Here is a 27,301-nt window from a genome sequence, read left to right on the forward strand (position 1 = left end):
ACCCAGACAGTTTTGTGTTTTCCATGAAAAGTCACACTTTTATTTCCCACCATAAGTTGTAAAATGAATAGAAAATATAGTCAAGACATTTTTCTGGCCATTTTGAGCATTTAATCGACCCCACAAATGTGATGCTCCAGAAAATCAGGCTACATCCACACGACAACGGCAACGAGATATTTTTTTTTTTAAATATCGCGTCCACATGGGCAACGGATCAGTAAAATCTCAGGTTCATATGGCAACGCAACGCTTGCTGAAAACGATGCAATACACATGCCACACCTCTATGTGCGCTGTAAGACGGTCCCATCGGAGACACCAGAACAATAGAAGTAGACGACGCATGCGCATAAACCCCTTCTTCTGTAGCATCAGCCACATAAAGTTTTGATTATTAATCAGTAGCGTAAAATAGTATCTATTGTCTAAGACACTTATTTATACTTCATATTAAAACGTCTATGTAAATTAATACATAGAAAGCCTGGCCAGGCGCTGAACGTTCTTCTGCCTTCACTTTAAGAGAAATTCAGGGCGAGCATGAGCCTAGGTTCTTCCCTGTCACTGTCACACGCACACACCTTCTCACTCCCTGTCCTATGGCTATAGTCCCTTTAAATCACGTGCTCATTTTTTGAATGGAGACGCGGAAAGAGGAATGAACGGGGGGTAGATGGAGAGAGAGGAATGAACGGGGGTAGATGGAAGCCAGTACGCCAACATTCTGAGATCCTCCAGAATTCTTTAATGGTCCGGAATAAATTGAATGCTACACGTTGATGGATTACTTTGTTCTTCTACGCCCTTTTTGAGGAATGTATTGTCGGACTTAAACCAACATCTGAAGAGGTGAGATCGCTCCTTTTTTTCCCCCCTATTTTTGCTGGCGGGATTGTCATGTGGTTGTGACGTCATCGTAAACAAATCCGTTCTACTCATCCAGACGACTTCGCGACGGCGCCGTTGCCAGATTTTTCCACTCTGGAACCCGTTCTCAAAAGATTTCGTTTTGGGGCACCCAAAACGCCGGTGCCGTGTGGACGCCAGGCCGAAACGATAAACAATTTTATCAGATTCACCTGAATCCGTTGCCATGTGTACAGGGCCTCAATCTGCTCAAAGGAAGGTCAGTTTTATAGCTTCTCTAAAGAGCTCAACTGTTTTCAGCTGTGCTAACATGATTGTACAAGGGTTTTCTAATCATCCATTAGCCTTCTGAGGCAATGAGCAAACACATTGTACCATTAGAACACTGGAGTGAGAGTTGCTGGAAATGGGCCTCTATACACCTATGGAGATATTGCACCAAAAACCACACATTTGCAGCTAGAATAGTCATTTACCACATTAGCAATGTATAGAGTGGATTTCTGATTAGTTTAAAGTGATCTTCATTGAAAAGAACAGTGCTTTTCTTTCAAAAATAAGGACATTTCAAAGTGACCCCAAACTTTTGAACGGTAGCGTATATAAATGGTCATTACTTGTCCAGAAGTCTTTAATTCCTTAAAAAGTTCACACAACTCAGAGACTCCTATACATACGCTCAAGATTTCATACAGTAAGCCCAGCATTCCCGTTATCGTTAACTTACACTGCTCTAACCAGGCTTGTAGTACTTGAATCCAGGACTCTGACTCAAATCAGACTCGTGCCCTAATTTTAAGGACTCGTGACTCGACTTGGACTTGAGCACTGATGACTCGAACTCGTGCATAAACTGCATTCGGACTCAAATTGGAGACGAGGACTCAGATTTTTTCTTTATTTTTTCTAACATGCCATAATAATTTGGCATACGATATTTATATCGACATTAATTTTTATACCATTTTCGTGCAAGAGTGACACACCTGCATCAGACAGACTCTCAGGTGCGCTCCGGACACTTACTTTGCGAAGTATTGAGTTGCGTTGCTGAAACACTACCGAGCCTTATTTCTTTGTTTGGTTTCCTGATCCCTGATTTCCTGTTTCTTGTCTTTGATTCTGCCGAGTCTACGATAGCCTAGCTCGACCTCTTGCCTGTTTCACGATTTTGCCTGCCGTTCTGGATTGTTTACCGTCTTCACTTGTATTAATAAACACACCTTCTGCACTTACATCCGTCTCCCAACCATCTCTGACAGAATACTTCACACTCCCTGATAAAGAGAAGCACATTCACCTGTTCATACGTCATGTTCAGGAACAAACTAATGTTAATGGCGCTAAAACAGCCACCGTCAAATGGTGCGGTTCGAGTCTTGTTCTCGGACTCGACTCGGATCAGTAGTGGACTCGACTCGAAATTTTTTTTAAATGACTTGGACTTGAACACCAGGGACTCGAGACTGGACTCGGACTCGAGGTTTAATGACTCGGCTACGACACTGGTTCGAACTCGCCAACAAAAAACTTTCCACAAAATTGCTGCTGGGAATAAAATACGATTAAAATGTGTAGTATTACTTTATGAAACAATTTGTTGATAAAATTCTTCAAATATTTAACATCAGACAGTCTTTATCAGTAAACTGCTCGGGCCTTTTTTCTCTCTTTAATCCAGCCGTGTTAGTGGATTTAAAAGGCATGTAGCCTCACAGCCGTCTGGAGGAAGACTGGGAAAAACACTGTCTCTTACAGATTAACACCAAGCCTTTGATATTTACTGCCTCTGGGATTCAAACAGACACGCCAGATTAAACACGTTCATCTAATCAGTACACGCACATCCCACATCTGTCTCTCTCATTCTCAGAGAAATGAAATGTAGTCTTCCATAAATTTTGAAAGGGGGGGGGAGCAGTGACAGAATATCTAAACAGCCCCAAATAACAGATGTGCATGTCCTTGGTAAACACACATGCACAAAACGAGACATTTTCAAAGAAGAGGAGACAGATTAGATACACACCCACACACTCATTCAGTGTAATCTGTCTGGCGACTGTTCTCTGTACCAGGAAAGGCAGTCCTGAACCGCTGCCTGATGTGCATGAGTGGTCCAACAGATCCTGCAGAGAGAGAGAGAGAGAGAGAGCTCTATAAATAATGTTCATGCTGGGTCAGGTAAATGGTTAGACTGTCTAATACATAAAAACAGGGCAGCCCTCTGGTGGACAATCTGAAGAAGCGTACACTCATCATAATGCCAGGGCTTTAATCTGTTTCAGACGGGGGATCATGCATCTTCTCACAAGCCAGACTTCCAACCTTTGCTAAAAACTCTGATACGTTGGTCAGTAAGGCCCAATCCCAATTCTAATTTCTACCCCTTCCCCTCCCCCTTCCCCTTGGCCCTTCCCCTTGAAACTGAGCTACAAGGGATAGGGCTTGAAATTCAACCCTTACGTATTGGGATAGCCCTTCAACGATCGCATACGTCATCGCGTACCTCCGTCAGCGTTTACGTTAGCAAAACGCGACCAAATGCGTCATTGGCTGCGACCAGCCGCTACAGTCAGAGCCAGAGATCTCTGCTGGCAGGGTGTGATTTGTTAACTAACACCACTGAATGGGATATCTTTGGCGCTTCGTGCACCACATCCGACAGAATGAGGTGTCAGAACACTCATGTAAACAATAAAAGCGAGAATAACAGAACAAAACGTACGCAGTCAAGCAACCGAAAACAATACTCACTCCCAAAGCTTTTTAGCAGCAGCTTGGATTTCAGAAATCGCTGCTCATTCTCAGCTCGAAAGCGAATCAAGTGGCGTGTTTCCTCTGGATAACAACTTAAAACACGTAAATAATGGAGAAAATACATTTATGACAATCTTTCGCCGCGGGAACCGCCATCTTTCTGAAATCCGCATGGCATTGTGGGAAATCACTCAAACCCCTTCGTTCGGAGTCAGCTCCAGGAAAATCTCCGTTTGGAGGGGTACAGAAGCCCTACCCCTTCCCCTACCCCTCCGCGTTAACTGGGATTGGGATACCCCTACCCCTTCACGTGAACGTGCAAAATGGAGGGGAAGGGCCAAGGGGTTGGGCCAAGGGGTGAAATGGGATTCGGCCTAACTGTGACCAGGAACCACAGACAGGAAGAGGTGCTTGACTGACACGGCAAATGGCCAACCATACAGTGAACCTTCTTTAATCCAGGCCTCATCTTCCTTCAAAAACACCTCATCGTACAGTATTAAAAACTGGGAAATCGTAACCCTCAAGATTCTCAAGAGATTCATGAGCTTTGGGTAATGACCGAAAGGATGAAATCGTGGATACAGGCGGCTGAAATGAGCTTTCTCCGTAGGCTGGCTGGGTTCACCCTTAGAGATAGGGTGAGGAGGTCAGATATCCAGAGGGATCTTGGAGTAGAGCCGCTGCTCCATCATGTTAAAAGGAGTCAGCTGAGGTGGTTCAGGCATCTGATTAGGATGCCTCCTAGGCGCCTTCCTTTGGAGGTTTTCCAGGCACGTCCAACTGGGCGGATACCTCGGGGTAGACCCAGAACACACTGGAGATCTATATCATCTGGGAGCCTGAGAGCACCTTGGGATCCCCCAGGAGGAACTGGAAAGTGTTGCTGGGGAGAAGGACACCTGGAATACTCTGCTGAGCCTACTGCCACTGCGACCCGACTTTGGAGAAGCAGAAGAAAATGGATGGATGAATGGATGGAAGGAAGATTCTAAAGCTTGTGCATTTCCTCCAAAGCTACAGCCCAAAATACATTTATGTACCCTGTTTAGTAAGGGCATCTCAAACAGTTTGTATTCAGGGACACTTAACTCATCTCACCTCATTATCTGTAGCCGCTTTATCCTGTTCTACAGGGTCGCAGGCGAGCTGGAGCCTATCCCAGCTGACTACGGGCGAAAGGCGGGGTACACCCTGGACAAGTCGCCAGGTCATCACAGGGCTGACACATAGACACAGACAACCATTCACACTCACATTCACACCTACGCTCAATTTAGAGTCACCAGTTAACCTAACCTGCATGTCTTTGGACTGTGGGGGAAACCGGAGCACCCGGAGGAAACCCACGCGGACACGGGGAGAACATGCAAACTCCACACAGAAAGGCCCTCGCCGGCCACGGGGCTCGAACCCGGACCTTCTTGCTGCGAGGCGACAGCGCTAACCACTACACCACCATGCCGCGGTGTACATTTATATTTTGTATATTTGTTATATTGATTTTTTTGGATAAGATGACTTGTTTTGGATAATTTAATAGTTTATATTAGTATTTAAATTTTATTGGTGTCTCTCTCACACAGGCATGCGCACGCACACACAAAAATGACGTGCAGCGAAATACTTTTTACAAGTGTCTGGTTTAAAATAAATAAATACCCACAACACACCACAGAGTTTACTCGCATAGAAAGCCATGGCCTAATGGATAGAGAAGCAGCTTTGGGACCAGAAGGTCGCTGGTTTGATTCCCTGGACCAGCAGGAATGGCTGAAATGCCCTTGAGCAAGACACCTACCCCCCCCCCAACTGCTCCAGGTATGTTGTATGTCGCTCTGGATAAGAGAGCGTCTGCAAAATGCCTGTAATGTAATTAATGTAATGTAAAGGTGGAAAAGGGGGAAAAAATATATACAGTGGCGCTTGAAAGTTTGTGAACCCTTTAGAATTTTCTATATTTCTGCATAAATATGACCGAAAACAACATCAGATTTTCACACAAGTCCTAAAAGTAGATAAAGAGAACCCAGTTAAACAAATGAGATAAAATTATTATACTTGGTCATTTAATTATTGAGAAAAATGATCCAGTATTACATATCTGTGAGTGGCAAAAGTATGTGAACCTCTAGGATTAGCAGTTAATTTGAAGGTGAAATTAGAGTCAGGTGTTTTCAATCAATGGGATGACAATCAGGTGTGAGTGGGCACCCTGTTTTATTTAAAGAACAGGGATCTATCAAAGTCTGATCTTCACAACACATGTTTGTGGAAGTGTATCATGGCACAAACAAAGGAGATTTCTGAGGACCTCAGAAAAAGCGTTGTTGATGCTCATCAGGCTGGAAAAGGTTACAAAACCATCTCTAAAGAGTTTGGACTCCACCAATCCACAGTCAGACAGACTGTGTACAAATGGAGGAAATTCAAGACCATTGTTACCCTCCCCAGGAGTGGTCAACCAACAAAGATCACTCCAAGAGCAAGGTGTGCAATAGTTGGCGAGGTCACAAAGGACCGCAGGGTAACTTCTAAGCAACTGAAGGCCTCTCTCACATTGGCTAATGTTAATGTTCATGAGTCCACCATCAGGAGAACACTGAACAACAATGGTGTGCATGGCAGGGTTGCAAGGAGAAATCCACTGCTCTCCAAAAAGAACATTGCTGCTCATCTGGTTTGCTAAAGATAACATGGACAAGCCAGAAGGCTATTGGAAAAATGTTTTGTGGACGGATGAGACCAAACTAGAACTTTTTGGTTTAAATGAGGAGCGTTATGTTTGGAGAAAGGAAAACACTGCATTCCAGCATAAGAACCTTATCCCATCTGTGAAACATGGTGGTGGTAGTATCATGGTTTGGGCCAGTTTTGCTGCATCTGGGCCAGGACGGCTTGCCATCATTGATGGAACAATGAATTCTGAATTAAACCAGCGAATTCTAAAGGAAAATATCAGGACATCTGTCCATGAACTGAATCTCAAGAGAAGGTGGGTCATGCAGCAAGACAATGACCCTAAGCACACAAGTCGTTCTACCAAAGAATGTATTCTTTTAAGTTCGTTTCTTAAGACACGTATTTTTAAGTATGTTACCTCGCTTGTTGACAGTTTCGGCGAACACTTCCGCCTTCTTCAAAACAGTCACCAGATGTCGAGTGGTGACGTGCCTTATCAGCTGATGTTACTCTATGGAGGCATGAACGTCCCGCCCAATTTGACAGGTAGTCCACGCCTCCTGCTGTCAGGTCGCTGCCCCAGGACTGCGCTCCAGGTATGTGACAGCGCGTACGCTCCCTCATCCCGGTTCATGGTCCTCTGCGCCCGCTTACGTATCTCCACTGCCTCCAAAATCCAACGCTGATATCTATTCTCTTCAGCGCGAATGACTCTGGCCTCTTCCCAATTCATTATATGATTTTGTCGTTTGCAGTGGTCTGAAATGGCTGATTTTAAGTTTTCTTGGCTTGCTTTTTCTTTTTCGGATCTTGTGAGTCTTTTTGTTGTTTCTTTTTCACATTCTAATTGGTGTTCTTTCCTGCGAGTGTGGAAGCATCTGCCCGTTTCACCAATATAGACTTTATTGCATGACCGGCAAGGAATTTCATATATGATATTGCATTTATTGTCCAGTTGTATTTTATCTTTGGGGTGAACTAGCAGCTGTCGGAGGTTCTTGTATGGTTTGACCGGGGTGTTGATGTGGTATTTCCTCATGGATCGTTGGATGCGTTCTGTAACTCCTTTTATGTATGGTAGTGTGACAAAGCCCCGGTTTGTTTTTTCTGTGTTTTTTCTAGTCTGTTTGTTTCTTTCCTTTTTTTGTGTCTGTGATTTTCCTTTTCGAATTGCCCACGGTGGATATTGGCAGTTTTTTAATGCCTGTTGGATGTGTTGTTCCTCCTCCTGTCTGTCTTTCTCCTCCGTGATGTTCTGTGTTCGGTCGTATAGTGTTCTGATTACTGACATTTTGTGTGCTATGGGATGTTCAGATGTCCAGAGAAGATATTGGTCGGTATGTGTAGGTTTTCTATATGTTGTAATTCTGATGTTCCCTTCTTCTGTGTGGTGTATTTTTAGGTCCAGAAATGCTATTGTCTTGTCCGTTTCCTCTTCGTGTGTGAATTTGATGTTGCCTGTCTTGTCTATGGAGTTTAGATGATCCGTGAGTTGTTGTGTGTGGCCTGTTTTGGTTATTTCAAGAATGTCATCAACATATCTTTTCCAGAAGATAGGTTTGCAGTCATCCGGTGCTGTTTCTATGGCTCGGGTTTCCAGATCCTCCATAAAAAAGTTGCATAGAGTGGCAGATAGCGGGTCCCCCATTGCAAATCCCTCTTTTTGTCTATAGATTGTACCTCTGTATTGGAAATATGTGGACGTGGAAATGAAATGTAATAGTTTTGTTATGTCCTGTGCTGTAAGTTTTGTACGTTTTTTCAAGGTTCTGTCTGCTTTTAACCGGTTTTCTACTATGTTGAGAGTGTTTGTGACCGGCGTTTTTGTAAAGAGGGATATGACGTCATGTGATACAAAGATTTCATCCTTTTTTATCTTGATTTCCTTTAGTTCTTTCGCCAGTTGTTTTGAGTTTTTGCAGTGGTATTCCGTGAGTCCGAGGAGTGGTTTAATTATGTCTGCCAGCGTCTTGGAAAGGTTGTAAGTAACTGATCCTATACTGTCTACTATGGGTCTTAGTGGTGCTCCGGGTTTATGAATTTTCGGTGTGCCGTATATCCGGGGGGTGATGTCTGCTGTGGGGATGAGGTGGTTGTATGTTTGTTTATCAATTTTGTTGTCATCCATTAACGGTTTGAGTAATAGTTTTAGTCTTTTTTTCTTTTCCTCCGTCGGGTCTTTTTTGAGTATTTCATATGTGTTTGGGTCCGTGAGCATTTCATTCATTTGTTTTTCATATTGAATAGTGTCCATGATAACCGTGGTCCTCCCTTTATCAGCCGGTAATATTGTTATTTTCTTGTTCTTTGTGAGTGTTCTGATGGCTTCCATTTCCTGTTTAGTTGTGTTTCTGGGTGGCGGTTTAGCTGAGGTGAGGATGCCTGCTATTTCGTTCCTTAATGCGGCTTTCTGTCCTTGGTCCTGTATCATGTTGCATGCTAGTTCCGTAGCCAGTATGAATTCTTCATGCGGGATTTTTTTTGGTGTGATGGCATAGTTTAGTCCCCGTGAGAGTATAGTGCGTTCTGCTGTTGTTAGTGTGTGTTTAGACAGGTTGCATATCCATTTTTCATTTATTTGTTTGTCCTTGCATTTATTTTGTTTCTTTTTGATAAGCCTATTTAGTTTTTTAATATGGCGTGTTTTTGTTTTTGAGAATTCTTGTTCTTGTATTGCATTTAGATGTTCTTCCATACTTTTTTCCATGTCACTGCTGAGTTTGAACCGGAGTTTGAAATCTTGTGTTCTTTGTGTTATTTCTGTATTTAAATTGTTGATTTTGTTTGTCGTGCATCTAATTCTTTCTCTTACCAGAGTCATTCGCGCTCTTTCGATGGTCCTTTCCGCGTTTTTTGTTGGTATTGGATTTTTTATGTAGAGGCTTGCTGGAATGACGCCTTCGTCCCGGCAGCGGAGATTGAAGCGGAGATGGTTTCTTTGTCGCGCCAGTTTTTTCTTTAGTTTTTCCAGGCAGCGTACCTCTTTGGCACAATCTTCTCCATAACTTATTTTTAATATGTAGTGAAAATTCATTATGTCTGATAATTATAACTATTCTTTTAAAAGAATTTAAAAGAATAGTTATAATTATCAGACATAATGAGTTTTCACTACCTACCAAAGAATGGTTAAAGAAGAATAAAGTTCATGTTTTGGAATGGCCAAGTCAAAGTCCTGACCTTAATCCAATGGAAATGTTGTGGAAGGACCTGAAGCGAGCAGTTCATGTGAGGAAACCCACCAACATCCCAGAGTTGAAGCTGTTCTGTACGGAGGAACGGGCTAAAATTCCTCCAAGCCGGTGTGCAGGACTGATCAACAGTTACCAAAAATGTTTAGTTGCAGTTATTGCTGCACAAGGGGGTCACACCAGATACTTTTGCCACTCACAGATATGTAATATTGGATCATTTTCCTCAATAAATAAATGACCAAGTATCATATTTTTGTCTCATTTGTTTAACTGGGTTCTCTTTATCTACTTTTAGGACTTGTGTGAAAATCTGATGATGTTTTAGGTCATATTTATACAGAAATATAGAAAATTCTAAAGGGTTCACAAACTTTCAAGCACCACTGTATATACTTAATTATTATAGTTATTTTTTAATTACTTGCAGAAACTCAAGGATAAATAAAATAACTGAATGGTGGGTTCTGATTTCCACCAACATAAAATATTTTAAAATTCATATTACTACTACTACTACCTTGTAGGGTTCCCAATCCTTCCTGAAATAATGATTTAGTTACTGATCTTAAAACATGTATAATAACTAATATTAATTAATTAGTCAGTAATCAGAGTTTAAAAAAAAAAAAAAAAAAAAAGTAGTGCCCTAGATGATTTCATTCTGAAATGTGCTGGGCACAAAAATCATACAGCCGACAAATTATTCTCCATTTATTAATTCTGGAATTTCAAGAATTCATTATGAAGCCATTTTTACTACAATGCAAATACAGCCACTAAAGGCTCAATCATTTCGGCCAGAACACATCCAATCTGTTTTGCTGTTGGGGAAAAAAAAAAAAATCTCACTGAGTCAGACCCAGTTTGACTTTCCACAATTAGAAGCTTCACTAATGCCAGCACTTATCCCTTTCCTAATCCTCCTTCCAGACGCGGTTTAAACCTGGAGTGTCTGTTTCCCTGGCCTGGTTCGTAATGCAGAGTCCGAACAACACCAGATGGAGACATTGAGCAACCGAACAGACCTGGACTTCTGTCAGCACTACACGCTACTTAAAAAAAAAAAGCAAAAACAAAAAAACCCATCTAAGAGCATGAAGCCGGGGGGGTGCAATCCAAAGCAGCAACCAGAGATAAACACATCTGCCTGATGAAGACAACTTGGAGAGCAGGGGAACCCATGCGCGAGAGCACCAATGTAAACCTCTGCAGTTTTAAATAGTGATCTGGGCTGAGTAATCGAGAGACTATGGCTTCGGAAGCTCTCTCGCTATTTGGAGTCTTCTTTTCCTCCTCCTCAAAAAATAAGTTCATGGACTGATAACACTTTAAATCAAGACAATGCACATGTGTTCCTCCAAGAGCCTCTTCAACTGTTTCTAATACCATCTCTCTCTCTCCCAGCACTGGAAAGTACTTTTTAAATTATGCTCGGCAAACATTCAGCCGCCGCATAGTTCAGCCCCGGTTGCCAAGCGCTCCACGAGGCTCTGTGAATATGACTTGAAAAAGATCCAACACCAGCAACTCAGCAAACACACCCCGCAATGCTGTAGGAGACTGCTCAGGGAGTGGCTAAATGCCCCAGTTCGCTCTAAAGAGGGGGGGATTCATGAACGAGAGCACAGATCTGTGGGAGGTTTTCGGAAAGGACAACTGCATTAACTTGAGTATATAAACACCAAGAGCTAGAAAACGAGCACTCGAAGAGGGACGCAGCTTGCTGGGGTTGATGGTGAAAAATTATTACAGAAACAGCTGAAGCCAAACGTACATCATTTTTTAAAAATAAATGGTTAGATATGGGTTGTATGGAAGCTGCGAGAGGCCCTTCATATAATCTTTTTTTATTCACCTTGTTATCCCGAGATAACGACATAATTAATTCAGGATCTCGAGAAAACAACACGACTAATTCAAGATCTCGAGAAAACAAAACAATTATTTCATGATCTCAGCTGGATCACTGTATCTCCGTCGGTAGAGACGAAGCCGGGCCAGTCTTCTGCGGAGGTGCCGCGGACTCATTTTGAAATTATCCCTTATTAAAAGACTTAATGCAATCTCTCCCTGTGTCAACCCCTGATCACAATATTGCCTTATTAGGTGATCGATTATTCCAGACATTCTAATGACCAAAGTTGCGTCTATACAGAATGAGAAATAGCCCCAAAGTCAGCATATCACAAGTCTCTTGGCGCACCTGAATGAACCATTTCTCAGCTGTTTACTCGAGATCATGAAATAATTGTTTTGTTTTCTCGAGATCTCGAAATAACGGTTTTATTTTCTCGAGATCTCGAATTAGTTGTATTGTTTTCTCGAGAGCCTGAATTAATTATGTCGTTATCTCGGGATAACAGTTTTGTTTTCTCGAGATCTCAAATTAGTTGTATTGTTTTCTCGAGAGCCTGAATTAATTATGTCGTTATCTCGGGATAACAGTTTTGTTTTCTCGAGATCTCGAATTAGTTGTGTTGTTTTCTCGAGATCTTGAATTAATTATGTCGTTATCTCGGGATAACAGTTTTGTTTTCTCGAGATCTCAAATTAGTTGTATTGTTTTCTCGAGATCTTTAATTATGTCGTTATCTCGGAATAACAGTTTTGTTTTCTCGAGCTCTTGAATTAGTTGTGTTGTTTTCTCGACATCCTGAATTAATTATGTCGTTATCTCCGAATAACAGTTTTGTTTTCTCGAGATCTCGAATTAGTTGTGTTGTTTTCTCAAGATCCTGAATTAATTATGTCGTTATCTCGGAATAACGGTTTCGTTTTCTCGAGATCTCGAATTAGTTGCATTGTTTTCTCGAGATCTTGAATTAATTATGTCGTTATCACGGGATAACAGTTTCATTTTCTCGAGATCTCTAATTAGTTGTATTGTTTTCTCGAGATCTTGAATTAATTATGTCGTTATCTCGGGATAACGGTTTCGTTTTCTCGAGATCTCGAATTAGTTGCATTGTTTTCTCGAGATCCTGAATTAATTATGTCGTTATCTCGGGATAACGGTTTTGTTTTCTCGAGATCTCGAATTACTTGTGTTGTTTTCTCGACATCCTGAATTAATTATGTCGTTATCTCGGGATAACAAGGTGAATAAAAAAAAGGATTATATGAATGATTATATGACAATGTTTATTGTTAAAAGCGCTATACAAATAAACTTGATTTGATTTGATGAAGGGCCTCTCACGGCTTCCGTAGGGTTGTTTTACAATCAGGGTACAAAGTTTGTGTCACAGGGGTCCAAAATTCAAATTGATTCAAACTGGTTCTTGTACCAGTTTTTAAGTGAAGGACAAGTTAAAGAACAGATTTCAGGTAATTTTTTGACGTGTGTGTATGGTAGTTTTGTGTAATCTGCTATAAGATGGGAGAAACAAATGAAGTGATTCTTGGAGAGGACATTTTTTTTTTTGAGAATTCAGAATCCGCTACTTCCGTAGTGCTTTTAAATATAAGGCTGTAAGCTTTGTGCTAGTTGTCTCTAATATTTATGTCCCAATATCTTGACCACATTTTAGGATGAAAATAATCATTTTAGATATGTTATTTTATATTGAAAAATTAGCTGTCTGTCTCGGAGAGGACATTTTTTGACACAATTCCATACTAATTTGATCAAAATAGTCTGAAAACTTACCGGCATTCAACATTAAAACTTAACTATGTTTCCAATGATATGGAACCAAATATGTGTTTTATGGTATAAAGAATGATGTAAGTGCATCCCTTTTGGAGCTACCTGTGGTCAAAAAAAGCACTTTTTCTAAATGACACGAGTAATTTTGCTAAATATGACATATATTGCCGTACATTCACCAAAAATAACGTTATCACCAAATTGTTTTTTGCATGGTAAATAGAGCTATCACAGGGCTACAATAAACAACCAAGTTTATTTAGTCAAGCCTTTTGATATTGAAGATAATAAGTGTTAAATGTGATTTTTAGCTTGCGTACCCTGATTGTAAAACAATCCGCATTGCAGTTGTAATCTCATCTCATTATCTCTAGCCGCTTTATCCTGTTCTACAGGGTCGCAGGCAAGCTGGAGCCTATCCCAGCTGACTACGGGCGAGAGGCGGGGTACACCCTGGACAAGTCGCCAGGTCATCACAGGGCTGACACATAGACACAGACAACCATTCACACTCACATTCACACCTACGGTCAATTTAGAGTCACCAGTTAACCTAACCTGCATGTCTTTGGACTGTGGGGGAAACCGGAGCACCCGGAGGAAACCCACGCGGACACGGGGAGAACATGCAAACTCCGCACAGAAAGGCCCTCGCCGGCCACGGGGCTCGAACCCGGACCTTCTTGCTGTGAGGCGACAGCGCTAACCACTACACCACCATGCCGCCCGCAGTTGTAACCAATCAGTAAATTACCAGAAAGTACCTGATGTACTGCTTTGCTGTAAAAATATACATCATGCACATATAAGACCTCTGAAGGTTTCACTGGAAACCATTCAAAATTAATCCGTCTTGTTTGGTCTTTTTTTTTTTTTAAGCCCAAGAAACTTCTAACACCAAACACTAAAAGGACAAACATTTAGATGGCACTTACACCAAGCTATTGATAACCTTTCTTGGAAAAATTTGAGGGAAGCCATGGCCTAATGGATAGAGAAGCAGCTTTGGGACCAAAGGGTTGCTGGTTTGATTCCCAGGACCAGCAGAAATGGCTGAAGTACCCTTGAGCAAGGCACCTAACTCCCAACTGCTCCCCAGGCTGCTCTGGGTATGTTGTACATCACTCTGGATAAGATCATCTGTTAAATGCCATTAAACGGAATGGAAAGACCACCCCACCAAATCTCAGATCAATGGAGAAATTTCTCAGATCTCAACCACTGCTTCAGAGCGAGAAGAAGAGAAAATCAAGTAATCTCATACTCTGGAGAATACCTTGTCCAAACTGACGAGACAGATCCCTCACCCATCCGGATACCTGAGCGAGGGATACTGGCCTACTCCTTGGCGAAACGGGTAGAGCAATGATGGACGAGATCCAGTGGCTGAAGTTTGTGTCAAGGATCTATGAGCTATGGTCATGAGCTTTGGGTAATGACAGAAAGAACAAGATCGCGGATACAAGCGGCTGAAATGAGTTTCCTTTGCAGGGTGGCTGGGCGCTCCCTTAGAGATAGGGTGAGAAGCACAGTCACTCGGGAGGAGCTCGGAGTAGAGCCGCTGCTCCTCCACATCGAGAGGAACCAGCTGAGGTGGCTCGGGCATCTTTTTCGGATGCCTCCTGGACGCCTCCCTGGGGAGGTGTTCCAGGCATGTCCCCCTGGGAGGAGGCCCCGGGGAAGACCCAGGACACGCTGGAGGGACTATGTCTCTCGGCTGGCCTGGGAACGCCTCGGTGTTCTTCCCGAGGAGCTGGCCGAGGTGTCTGGGGAAAGGGAAGTTTGGGCTTCCATGCTTAGACTGCTGCCTCCGCGACCCGGTCCCGGATAAGCGGAAGAAGACAAGATGAGATCTTGATGGCAGTCGACCAATGATGATGGATGAAGAAATTAATTTTTAATATGTTCACATGTTAAATTTTGGGGAAAAAAAAAACGAATCAGTATTTTTCCCCCCTCTATATTTATTTTCCTGCTAGCCAGTTAATAAATTAGCTCATAAACTAGCTTATATTTGTTACAAGGTGATGCAGTATTATCAGCGTTTCAGTTTGTATGGTTAAATCCTTATCTCGAAACAGCAGCCTGTGAAAAATTACACTAGCCTGGCAAGCCAGACTAAATGTGAATATTTAGTCTGGCCTCGGTCGTAGACATTTCCGAAGGGTGGGGGTGGAACAACCTGTTGTCTTTCAAACTGTCTCTGTGCGTATAGGCCAACGCTCTGACCAATCAGCGCAACAGTGACTGTGACGTAGTCAGAGCGACAGAAAGCAGTGGGGGAGACCTTGAAATAAATAATTTTTCAAAATGTGTATTAATTAATAAACAGGTTCTAGATATTAAGAAGTTTGGAGATAATGACCACAAGTTTGGAGTCTGTACCACATACACATTTTTTTCAAGGGTTTGCTTAAACTGTTTGAGAGTTTTTATTTTTATTTAGTGGTGTTTGGTGAAATAATTTCCCTTAAATTTAAAATAACGGGAAAATAAGAAACAATCAAAAAGTAATGTTTCAAAGCTGTTTATTAATTCTTCGTACTGCACAAACTAGCCCCATCCTTTTGGCTACGAGCGGAGCCAGCTGGTAGATCAGACTTTTGCCATAGCCGGTCGGCAAAACAGCGAAAACGTAGCCTGGGCCCGCCCATCCTAAGCGTGACGCAACACGAGGGCCTGTTCCGAGCTTAGTCTGGCCAGGCAGGCTATCTACAGCATTTCCAAGCTCCCGAAAAATCGGGAATCAATCAACTTTGAGCATCTCCAACGGCCCTGGGTAGAGGCGTGTTCAAGGCACTGACGTAGTAGAACTGTGACCGGAAGCCATAGATTGTTTACAGAATCTATGCCGGAAGCGCTTCATTCACATCACGAACATGGAGCAGCGGCAAGCCTTTGACGCAGCGGTAGATGCTGTATTGAAAGCATTCAACGGGAAGTTCTCATTGAAAACGGAGCAAAGAGCAGCCCTGGAGGTATTTATTGAAAGGAAGGACGTTTTCGCCTTGCTCCCGACCGGCTTTGGTAAGAGTTTAATCTACTAGTTAGCCCCGTCGCGTCGCATACGTCAGAGGAAAGAGTGATGTGATTGGTTTAAGCTTCGTCACAGCCTTTTCTGGCTTCGACCAGTCGCAAACTGAGGCATTTCAGGGAGGCGGGTCAACCACGGGCTCTGGGAAACGGTTGGGCTTAATAGACCAAATGCTCAGAGAGCTTTGAAGTCGCGTTAGCCAGGCTAGCGAAAACGTCCTTCTTGAAAAGGAATGAGCGGAGAGCCTCTTCCTGCTCATGTTTCAACGAAAACTCCAAGTCTAATTCTTCGAAAACTGATTCCAAAGCGGAGTCAAACGCGTGCTGTTCACTAGCGGTAGCCATCTTTCCTGTTGTGCTTTCTCTAGCGTCGCGCAGCCTTGTCGTCACTCCTGCAAAAGCCCGCCCAAAGAATCCAAACAAAAACCTTGCGTTGTGATTGGCGGGCACGATTTGATGCCCGGGGTGTTTTGTTGATATGGTGCGAGGCTTGACCCACTCGTAGGCAAAAATATTTTTGGCCGCTAGGCGGGTGGGTCGAGTTTACTAGGCTACCATTACACAGCATTTAGCAGACACCTTTATCCAGAGTGACGCACAACGATAATGCAATTAGCTAATGTTTATAACGTAATTAATAAACATTAGCTAATTTAACTAGCTAGCTTATCGCGTGCATTTTGTAGTCAAGTTTCTTCAAAAAAAACCATGTAATCCTGTAACAAGTTCCTCATCGGATGTGATAACCTTAGAGTCTCTTTACACGAAATCCAGTCGTACATGAGCTGATAGCCGACGAGGCGCGTAGCCCCGAGTTGGCTATAAGCTGTGTACGACGAGATTGAGCGGAATAACTGTTTTATTCTATCGACATTCACTGGATTTCGAGAAACCGAGCATTTTTATTTTTTGCAAATTCGATAAATAAAAACTTTATACAAAACATCCAACTAAATCATTTCCGCTTCGAAAAACGCCATGATAATTCTTGAAGAATTAAAACACATACGTTCTTACCATCATTCCATATTTTGTTGGCTTTTTTTTTTGTATTTTTTGGAGTTTTGTTTTCGAGTAGAGTTTTTATTTCATCCTTGGTTGGTTCAGCGACACGCTCCGCCATTTTGTTTTGCTCTCCTCACGGTAGGTATACAAGCGGATATCCTAGTAGCAGAGTAGCCAATCAGAGCGTGCGATCGCTCATATCCAGTGAACATGGATAGAATAATTTCCGATATACAACATGAACACGTACTGTACACAACACTCGTCTTAATCAGCGTTTAACAAAAGAACTAATTTGACTCGAATGCTAATGTTTATAATTAAGATCAACTAGTACACAAACTGGGCGGCACGGTGGTGTAGTGGTTAGCGCTGTCGCCTCACAGCAAGAAGGTCCGGGTTCGAGCCCCGTGGCCGGCGAGGGCCTTTCTGTGTGGAGTTTGCATGTTCTCCCTGTGTCCGCGTGGGTTTCCTCCGGGTGCTCCGGTTTCCCCCACAGTCCAAAGACATGCAGGTTAGGTTAACTGGTGACTCTAAATTGACCGTAGGTGTGAGTGTGAGTGTGAATGGTTGTCTGTGTCTATTGCCGCTTTTCCACTACAAACGCGGCTGAGTCGTGCCGTGCTGAGTCGAGCTGAGCGGGGCTGTTGGAGTTGCATTTCGACTACAACCGCGCTGAACCGTGCTGGCTGGAAGTGGGTGGACCCATTGGGTGGAGTTAGCGAAAGTGGGTGGACGTCACGTGATGTCGTTATGTGGCGCAAACAGTGACATCAGTGAGCTTTTAAGCGGCAGTCTCACGACCCGGATAGTAAACAATAAACATGGAGGACATGGAGTCGTTAGTGTTGCTGGTCTTGGTGCTGTGGCTTGTTGTCACCGACAATGCGGACAGATACTGGCAAGAGTGTATAGATGAGGCGAGGCGCATAAGGCTTCAGAAATTCTCGTAATTCGTAATTATTCTTCTTCCGGGTTTGCGGTGTTTACAGATCCCAGCGTGCTCGCGGGGCGTGTGTGGGCATGTGAGGACACTCCTCCTCACCAATCAGTGCACAGGGGAGTGTCTGCTCACGCCCCCAGCCTCACTCGGCTCGCTTTGGCTCGCTTCAGCCCCACTCCAAAACCGTGCGAGTTTTAGGGGCTAAGCAGGGCTGAAGCGAGCTGAGTCGTGCTGGTTTTTGGTCGTCGAAACGCGAGCCGTGTCGGGCTGAAGTGAGCTGAAAAAGGGTAGTGGAAAAGGGCCATAAGTGTCAGCCCTGTGATGACCTGGCGACTTGTCCAGGGTGTACCCCGCCTTTCGCCCGTAGTCGGCTGGGATAGGCTCCAGCTCGCCTGCGACCCTGTAGAACAGGATAAAGCAGCTACAGATAATGAGATGAGATGAGTACACAAACCCATTTCTGAGTACAGGGTCACTTTAAAAGTTATCAGTTTGATAAGAACAATATCAAGCAGCAATTAGGGGACCAAGTCTCACCGCGAGTGTGCTTTCGCCAACGTTGGATGCGATGAGTCCGTCGATGGTGCCGTACTCAGCATCGCGGGCCGTCAGCCGCTCCATCTGGTTACGGTGGATTCGACGGAAAATCAAGATGGCCACCGTCGAAAGGATAATGAGGACAATCACTGGAGCCACAATCACGATGACCAATGTTGTGACGCTATAGTTTGGGCCGTCGTGCCCTGTGAGAGAGAAAGGAGGGAAAAAACAAACAGACAAACAAAAAAAGGACAAATTAAGCGCAATTGTATTTCAATTTACAGATCCATTTCCCTTATTGGAACTAAAAAGGCTTGAACATGTGTCGCAATTGTCCTATTGTATACGGTAGAAAGGATGTAGAGATGTAGTTATTAACTCGGTTCAACTCAGTTCAACTGTTCATGAATTCTTTCTATTCATTTTCAACACAAAGAGACTGTTTTTAAACTCCATTTACCCAGGTGTGCCCGATTGCCCGAGGGTACATACGCAAACGCACACAGATGCACAAAAGAGCCGTAGTTAAGACTGGGCTTTTGCTGGGAGAGGCTATAATAATTAGGTATGCTGAAGCCCACACTCGGTCTCTCTGCACCCTAACTGCCTGGACCACACAGACAGTGGCTAACAGTACAGCGCACACACACACTCACACTTACAAATGCATCTCTATCCTGTTCTGAGGCGCCTACACAGTGGGAGAGCGCACAGTGCTGGCCTGAGGACGTCCACAAACGGACAGTGGAGTGATCGTGCTAATGGTGGACAGAATTAGGGCTCAGAGTGAGTTTACATTTAAGTTGGGAGATGAAGAAAAAAAAAAAAAGTAAAGGCTATAGGGAAAACTCAGAGCAGGGTAATAGTTTAAGACCCCGTCCACACGTAGCCGGGTATCTGCTAAATCGAAGATATTTTTCTACGTTTTGGCCTGTCATCCACATGAAAACACATCAAAAACGAATATTTAAAAAAACTCCGGGCAAAGTGAAGATTTTTGAAAACTCCGTGTATGCCTTTTCGTGTAGACAGAGATAACCGGAGTTTTGCGTTTTAGAACGTCACAATCTGCGCCAAAAAAATGACAACAAATCTGCCCGGACATCAAACGTGCGACCTTTTGTTTACTGCAGAAGCCAGATTAAGCATGGACAAAGAGGTGGGGTTTACATTAGACCGTATCAGCGGATCATCAGATTAACGTTTTTAAAACGATTCGCGTGCACACAGCAACGCCAATGCACGGATACGCTCGGCTCCGCAGGCATCCTGCGCTCCAAATCACTCCGCCCTGAACAGCGAGTGCCCTCTGGAGGTTGCGCACTCTGGCCCTGCGCAGCTCACAGAGCGCGCGAGTGAAGCGCACGAGCAGTGATTCGGGACTGAGCCGCTGTGTGTGTGATCCCAGCGCATATCACTTACCACTTGCAAGTGCAAGCCTAAAGACAATCATAACTACACAATGGGCAGTATTTGCATCAGTATTTGTAGTATTTTCATACTTTTATACTCTTTAATGAAAGGTGATACAAGGCGGAAGTCCGCGTCGTTTTTCAGCAGTCGCGTCACATGACCAACGCCAGCGAATCAGGAAGGTGGATGTCACAGTGACGTTGTCCAATGACGACGCCAGCTAGAGCTCAGCACAGCGTATCCGCGTATTCTCAATGTTTACACAGCACCGGACCAGACACGATCTGGATTGAATACGTGGACCCTGGCGGATTCCCGTTTCCCGGCGTTTCCAGGCGTTTTAATGTAAACGGACAGTGCATCCACGAAGAAAACGAGACAGATACGGTCTAATGTAAACTTGGCCTGAGTAATGGATCGGAGTAGTGCCTTGAAAGCGTTAATTACTGTGCAGGTGCTATTTACATGTTTAATTTTAGAAGCCCAACTACTGACAAGATTCCCAATCAACGTTTTCTTGCGTCTTTTGAAGTTTATACTCCAAAATTGTGTTTAGAAGCAATTCCGTCTCCGAGTCTGTCCAGACGAACGAGCCTGGCGCCATGTTTTATGTTTAGGCGGAAGTGACGCCAACAGAGGGCTATTCTGATGTGATTAGGGGGTAGGATTTGGGGAAATAATGCCATCTACAGGTTTGGAATGCTTATGAATGTGATTGAAAACGCAGATGTTCGGTTATGTGTGGAAGGGATTTTTTTTGAAGACGAGGTGGTGTGGATAAAACATTTTTATAAACGGGGGGAATGTTCGGTTTTAAAAATACCCGGCTACGTGCGTACATGGCCTAAGTCGAGTTAAACCCAGGCTAAAAGTAGGCTCACTGTGGGCTAAAGTTAGGTTCAGAGTGGGCTGTATGAAAGTTTCCAGAACGTCAGAAAATCATTTTGGAAAGAAGAGCACAAGGCAGTTCGGTATTCGTTCTCAGGAACTGTCCAAACTACCTTCCCATCGGAGTGGCACACAGTACTGTACAGAAGTCAGGCACATGGAAAGAAATCCTGTAGAGCAGTGGTTCTCAAACTTTTTTCACCAAGTACCACCTCAGAAAATACTTGGCTCTCCAAGTACCACCATAATGACCAACATTAAAATACAGTAGCGTAGTAGGCCTAAGCATTCATTAAAAACAAGGCGGAGGTTTTATTTAATATTGTTGGCCACTGTAACATTACGCACAGTGCTTTGAACAGTAACACTGTGTTTAAATATAGGAAAATAAAAAACACTGTCCTTAAATAATGAATCAAATAAATTGGCCAAATCTGCAACATCTGTAGTCTCATCAAGCTGTATGGTGAAATATCTACTGTTCTTAATGCGCTCAATCAGTGTCTTTTTAACATCGTCAGCCATGTCGTTTATTCTCCTTGACACGGTGTCATTTGAAAGCGGCACCAAGTTTAACTCTCTGGCAGCTTTCTCTCCACACATGATACGTGTCATCTCTCTGGCTATAATGGCAAACACAGCAGTTCCCCGATTGTGTGCGGCTTACCGGCTCTGGCGATCAGGAGGCTGGCACGATATGAAGCTTCCTGTGCTTTGGCTACGGGTGTACCATAGGACAGAATGGTGGACTTGGACTGCTTCAGTTCATCACGTTTTCGTAAAAAAAATCCATTGGTTTGTCCTTTAGTGCTGTGTGTTTGGTTGTAAGATGCCGTTTGAGATGCGACGGTTTCATGGACTCATTGCTCAGAACGTCGCCGCATACAACACACTGCGGCCTGGGCGGCTCCTCTGTCCCGCTCCAAATGAATCCCAGTTTTATGTATTTTTCGTCATACTTCCTCTTCACTGGTTTCTGCCGTTTGCTAGCAGTTCTGGGGCTGGTTTTGCCACTGTCGTTAGCATCCGCGCTCGGCTCACACACGTCCTCTTCAGTTCTCCCTCTGTCCTGATCCACGCTCGCATTCGCGGATTTAAGCCACGACAGTAATTTTGTCGTACTCGTCATAATTAGCAAAGCCACCTCCACCTTTTCCCATCACAGCCTAGTCTACCAATGGCGGATAACCGTCTGTCAGCGGAACCGGCGGGAATGCGTACGTACGTACGCTACGTATGGCTACCCAGAAGCACTTGCAAACTTTTTAAAATTATTAACTTAATTTGTATCTCCTTTCATTTTCTTGTCATCGGTTGATATTTTCATCCATTCGGATATTATTTCACGTTTTATTTTATTTTTTAAAATTTATTTATATTTAATTAAGTGATTCTTTGGCGTACCACTAAAATGGAGCCCGCGTACCACAGTTTGAGAATCACTGCTGTAGATCAAAAATGGCTTAAGGCCCACTTTACACGGGGACAGTTTGAAACAAAAACACAAAAGTCCGTTTTCGTTCTCACTTTTTTTCCGCGTCTACACGACCGTTTTCAAGGAGGAAATCTGCGTCTATATGGTGACGCATAAATGTGTGGAATTCAATTGGATGTGCATGCCAGGCGGCAAGGTGATGCTGTGAAAGACCTCCGCTATGTCTGCACGCATGCGCGACGTCTTCCGTCTTGTCTGATCTGCACATCTGTGCCGCGAAAACTTTGACTACTCTGGCTATGGTAAGTAAGAAAGTAAGTAAAAAAGTAAGAGCATACTATACCCGCCTCTGTTCATTAACGGTATATGTGCAGATTCGGTATAGATGTTCGAAGGACTCCTGGACGTTTATTAAAGCTGCCAGAGCAGCTTGAAGGTCCGTTGGATCGATGTAATCAGACATGCTCTTACTTTTTTACTTACTTTCTTACTTCCCGGGCTGGCATGTACAGTATATGACATACGTATGACGTAAACGCGTACCCGACGTGAGCAGATCCGAGCAGAGTTTGGCGTATTGGGTAGTTTAGACGGATATGCAACGGGGGCTGTTTTTAACTTATCCACTCTGGAAGGCGTTTTCAATTTTTTCCGTTTTTCAGCCTCGGAAACGCCGTCCCCGTGTAGACGAAAGGCACTTCCGATAAAATATTTAGTCATTTTTACCCGACAGCGTCCTCGTGTAAACGGGCCCTAAAAATAATTAAAGCTAGACTGCCTTTCAGATTTTTCAAGTGTAGGTCATAAAAAGAATTTTCCCGACACCCAATTATTTTTGTTTAGTGGACCGAAAGCTACTGAATTCGAATCACAGACTTCCAATTTTATTAGTTTTTTTTTTAAATAGAACAATGAATTTAAGGCCACGTGGCCCGAAATTCTCCACTATTTTTTCCTGCTTCACCATGACCCAATACAAGATACTACGTCATGTGGGCTTCCCCCGTTCACACAAGGTATTCTGGGATACAAACTTGAAACAGGAGAGAAAAATGGAGGACGTGAGTGTGCGAATGAAACGTGAAAGACCGACTACAGTAACGGAAAGAAAGCGAGAAGAAAAGACGTTATGTTATATATGAAGGAAAGGAAACACAGGACCAAACTAATAAATATCGGCGCTCAGCGAGCACCTCGGTGTGATCAGCTGTTCGTTTAGCGACAGAATGATGGAACTGTCAGTGCACGCTCAAAGGGAAACCTGTAGATGGCAGTAATGCAACACTGTGGATGCCAGCTGCTGTAAAACCCAAAAGAAGAAGGTAAACCTGCGCATGCGCACACGGACTTCCTCTGTCTGCTTGACTGCGCGAAGCGAGCGATTTCATGCGCATTATTTGCTTTAATCCCCTCAAATTAAATAACTTCCCAGCCACAGAATGGCCTGATATTTTGTGAGATATTACAGGAATAAACATATATCACAATGACCACATTTCAGACGGAACTAAATTTCACCGATTTTACGAAATTGAAAGGCCGTCTCGCTTTAAAAATTAAATGTTAACATTTAAAAAAAAAAAAAAGAAGCGGTACTCAGGTCCAGTGAGTGCAGTTTTATGTGGAAATGAGCTGTAGGTTTTACCGAACATCTTCCAGAACCAGCCACAGTTCTTCTGGACACTTTGACGATCATACTCGCGTCTTCATTTTGCCCCAATACCCAGCAGCCTTCATTATGTTTCCTTTTTTAATCTGAAAATATGCTGCTCAAACTTTTTTTTCCCTACTGTAACATTTCATTTTGCACTTAAAAATAAACGTTTGGGCTCGAAAACGTTTTTGCGTTGTTGACTCGATAATGTAGAAGTCGCAAAATAGAAATCTACAACAAAGTTAAACATTTTTCATTGGTTGAAGCAGATCTTCTCTTTCAAGTCAACTTCATAAAGCTGTTCCTGATGGAAGTCGGCATTTCAGAGCTGTTGCTTTGGATTACATTTTTAATGAAGTATCTTAGGGCGGCACGGTGGTGTAGTGGTTAGCGCTGTCGCCTCACAGCAAGAAGGTCCTGGGTTCGAGCCCCGGGGCCGGCGAGGGCCTTTCTGTGCGGAGTTTGCATGTTCTCCCCGTGTCCGCGTGGGTTTCCTCCGGGTGCTCCGGTTTCCCCCACAGTCCAAAGACATGCAGGTTAGGTTAACTGGTGACTCTAAATTGACCGTAGGTGTGAATGTGAGTGTGAATGGTTGTCTGTGTCTATGTGTCAGCCCTGTGATGACCTGGCGACTTGTCCAGGGTGTACCCCGCCTTTCGCCCGTAGTCAGCTGGGATAGGCTCCAGCTTGCCTGCGACCCTGTAGAAGGATAAAGCGGCTAGAGATAATGAGATGAGATGAAGTATCTTAGCCAGCACTGCTGAGACAATAGCTGGGATTCCTTAGATGATACAAAACCCTTAACTCAGGTCAAGTCTACCAGCATTTTTTTTTTTTAAGAAGAGACAGACAGCAACAAACGAGATGGCATTTATGATGCAAGTTCAACATAGCCAGATCCACCCATGTACAAGAAAGAATAAGAAGCAGAGCATCTTTTATGCCATATAAATCAGGTTCCAGTTTCTACTGGGATGTTAAAAAAAAAAAAATCACTACAAATCAACTACTTGATATCTACTAAAAAAAAAAAAAAAAAATACCTTTCAGAACTGCAAGACTGCAAAAATAACAGACATCCTACTCTTGTGCATATATATATCTATATCTATATATATCATATCTCATTATCTGTAGCTGCTTTATCCTGTTCTACAGGGTCGCAGGCGAGCTGGAGCCTATCCCAGCTGACTACGGGCGAAAGGCGGGGTACACCCTGGACAAGTCGCCAGGTCATCACAGGGCTGACACATAGACACAGACAACCATTCACACTCACATTCACACCTACGCTCAATTTAGAGTCACCAGTTAACCTAACCTGCATGTCTTTGGACTGTGGGGGAAACCGGAGCACCCGGAGGAAACCCACGCAGACACGGGGAGAACATGCAAACTCCACACAGAAAGGCCCTCGCCGGCCACGGGGCTCGAACCCGGACCTTCTTGCTGTGAGGCGACAGCGCTAACCACTACACCACCGTGCCGCCCAATATATATATATATATATATATATATATATATATATATATATATATATAAAAAATTGAAATACTTCCTACCAGGCTTGTAGTACTCGAGTCTGACTCGTGCCCTAATTTTAAGGACTCGTGACTTGACTCGGACTCGTGCATTAACTGCATTCGGACTCGTAAATTGGAGACGAAGACTCGGATTTTTTCTTTATTTTTTGTAAAATGCCATAATAATTTGGCTCAAGAAATTTATATTTACATTAATTTTTATACTAATTTTGTGCAAGAGAATGCACATTCACCTGTTCATACGTCATGTTCAGGAACAAACTAACGTTAACGGCGCTAAAATGCCTGGAGTGACGCCTCTAGGATTGTCCGCTTTGCTTCTACAGACTTCTCGTGCAGCGGGAAAAAATGCACTGCTGTGTGTTCCATATGTAAAAGAACTATCGAGGAGACGACGGGGACAACCTCGAACTTCAATCGTCATTTGGTAAGACTCCACCCAGAGAAGGGAGTGGCACGCTATGTTCATTGCTCTGTTGATAGAGGGCGGGGCTTACTGAGCGATGAACTAGCTAGTGTTAACCCTCTCATGTTATTTGCCCTGTTGATAGTGGGTGGGGCTTGCTGAGTGATGAACAAGCTTTTTATCTGTAGCCTGTTAACTAAAATGGTGCAGTCGAGCAGTAACGTTAGTCCGACACAGTAGCAGAGACGCTTTCACATAAAGGCAGCAACAGACACCATCACATGGTGCGGATGGAGTCTTGTTCTCGGACTCGACTCAAAATTTTCTTGAATGACTTGGACTTGAACACTGGGGACTCGAGACTGGACTCGGACTTGAGGTTTAGTGACTCGACTACAATACTGCCTGATATACTTGCAAATTGGTGTGTATCGAGTCGTACGAGCTGATAGCCGTCGAGGCGCGTAGCACCAAGTTGGCCATAAGCCATGTACAATGAGATTGAGTGGAATAATTGTTTTATTCTATCCACATTCACTGGATTTTGAGAAAAAGAGAGCATTTTTTTATTTTTGCAAATTCGATAAATAAAAACTTCACGCAAAACATCCAACAAAATCAGTTCCACTTAGAACGTAAACAAACCGGCGAAATGACAGGAGCAATGTGTGAAAAAATGTGACCGTAATTCTTGAAAAATAAAAGATTCGTTCTTACCATCGAATATTTTCATTCCATATTTTGTTGCTTTTTTTTTTGTATTTTTGGGGATTTTGTTTTCGAGTAGAGTTTTTATTTCGTCCTCGGTTGGTTCAGCAACACGCTCCGCCATTTTGTTTTTCTCTACTCACGGTATATGTGCTGATAACCTCGCAGTAGAGTAGCCAATCAGAGCGCACGATTGCTCATATCCAATGAATGTGGATAGAATAAATAAAGTTAGTACAGTAGTATTTGTCCTCCTGGGAGACCCAGGGCTTAAGAGACACTACAATAATTGTTCACTTATAGTATATTAAATCAAAATCATCCCTCAGAGGAAAGCTGAACACAAGAAAAGCAAAAGCACAGCACCTGGGGCAGATAGAGTCTTGTTCTTGGACTTGACTCGAAATTTTCTTTAATGACTTGAACACTGGGGACTTGAGACTGGACCTTGACTTGAGGTTTAGTGACTCAACTACAACACTGCTTCCTCCCTTAAAGCTTCCTCAACTGTTAAAAAAAACCTGAACAATGAGCTTGTACTTGTTTCAAATAAGCCTGTAGAATATCCAAGAGTAGT

At 43.3% G+C, this 27,301-nt stretch overlaps 1 protein-coding gene across 5 annotated transcripts in view; it reads right to left on the bottom strand.

Moving 5' to 3' along the window:
- Positions 1-27,301, bottom strand: part of LOC132892044 (activin receptor type-1-like) — a 245,534-nt gene that overhangs the window by 26,552 nt on the left and 191,681 nt on the right. For all 5 annotated transcript variants that reach the window (XM_060930371.1, XM_060930372.1, XM_060930370.1 and 2 more), the window contains 2 exons: positions 18,674-18,879; positions 2,900-2,999 (listed from right to left, as the gene is read on the bottom strand). In XM_060930371.1, the coding sequence (XP_060786354.1) occupies positions 2,900-2,999; positions 18,674-18,879 (306 nt within the window). The remainder of the gene's footprint in view (positions 1-2,899; positions 3,000-18,673; positions 18,880-27,301) is intronic.

This window comes from Neoarius graeffei, chromosome 9 (assembly GCF_027579695.1).
Source record: "Neoarius graeffei isolate fNeoGra1 chromosome 9, fNeoGra1.pri, whole genome shotgun sequence".
Lineage (NCBI taxonomy): Eukaryota > Metazoa > Chordata > Actinopteri > Siluriformes > Ariidae > Neoarius > Neoarius graeffei.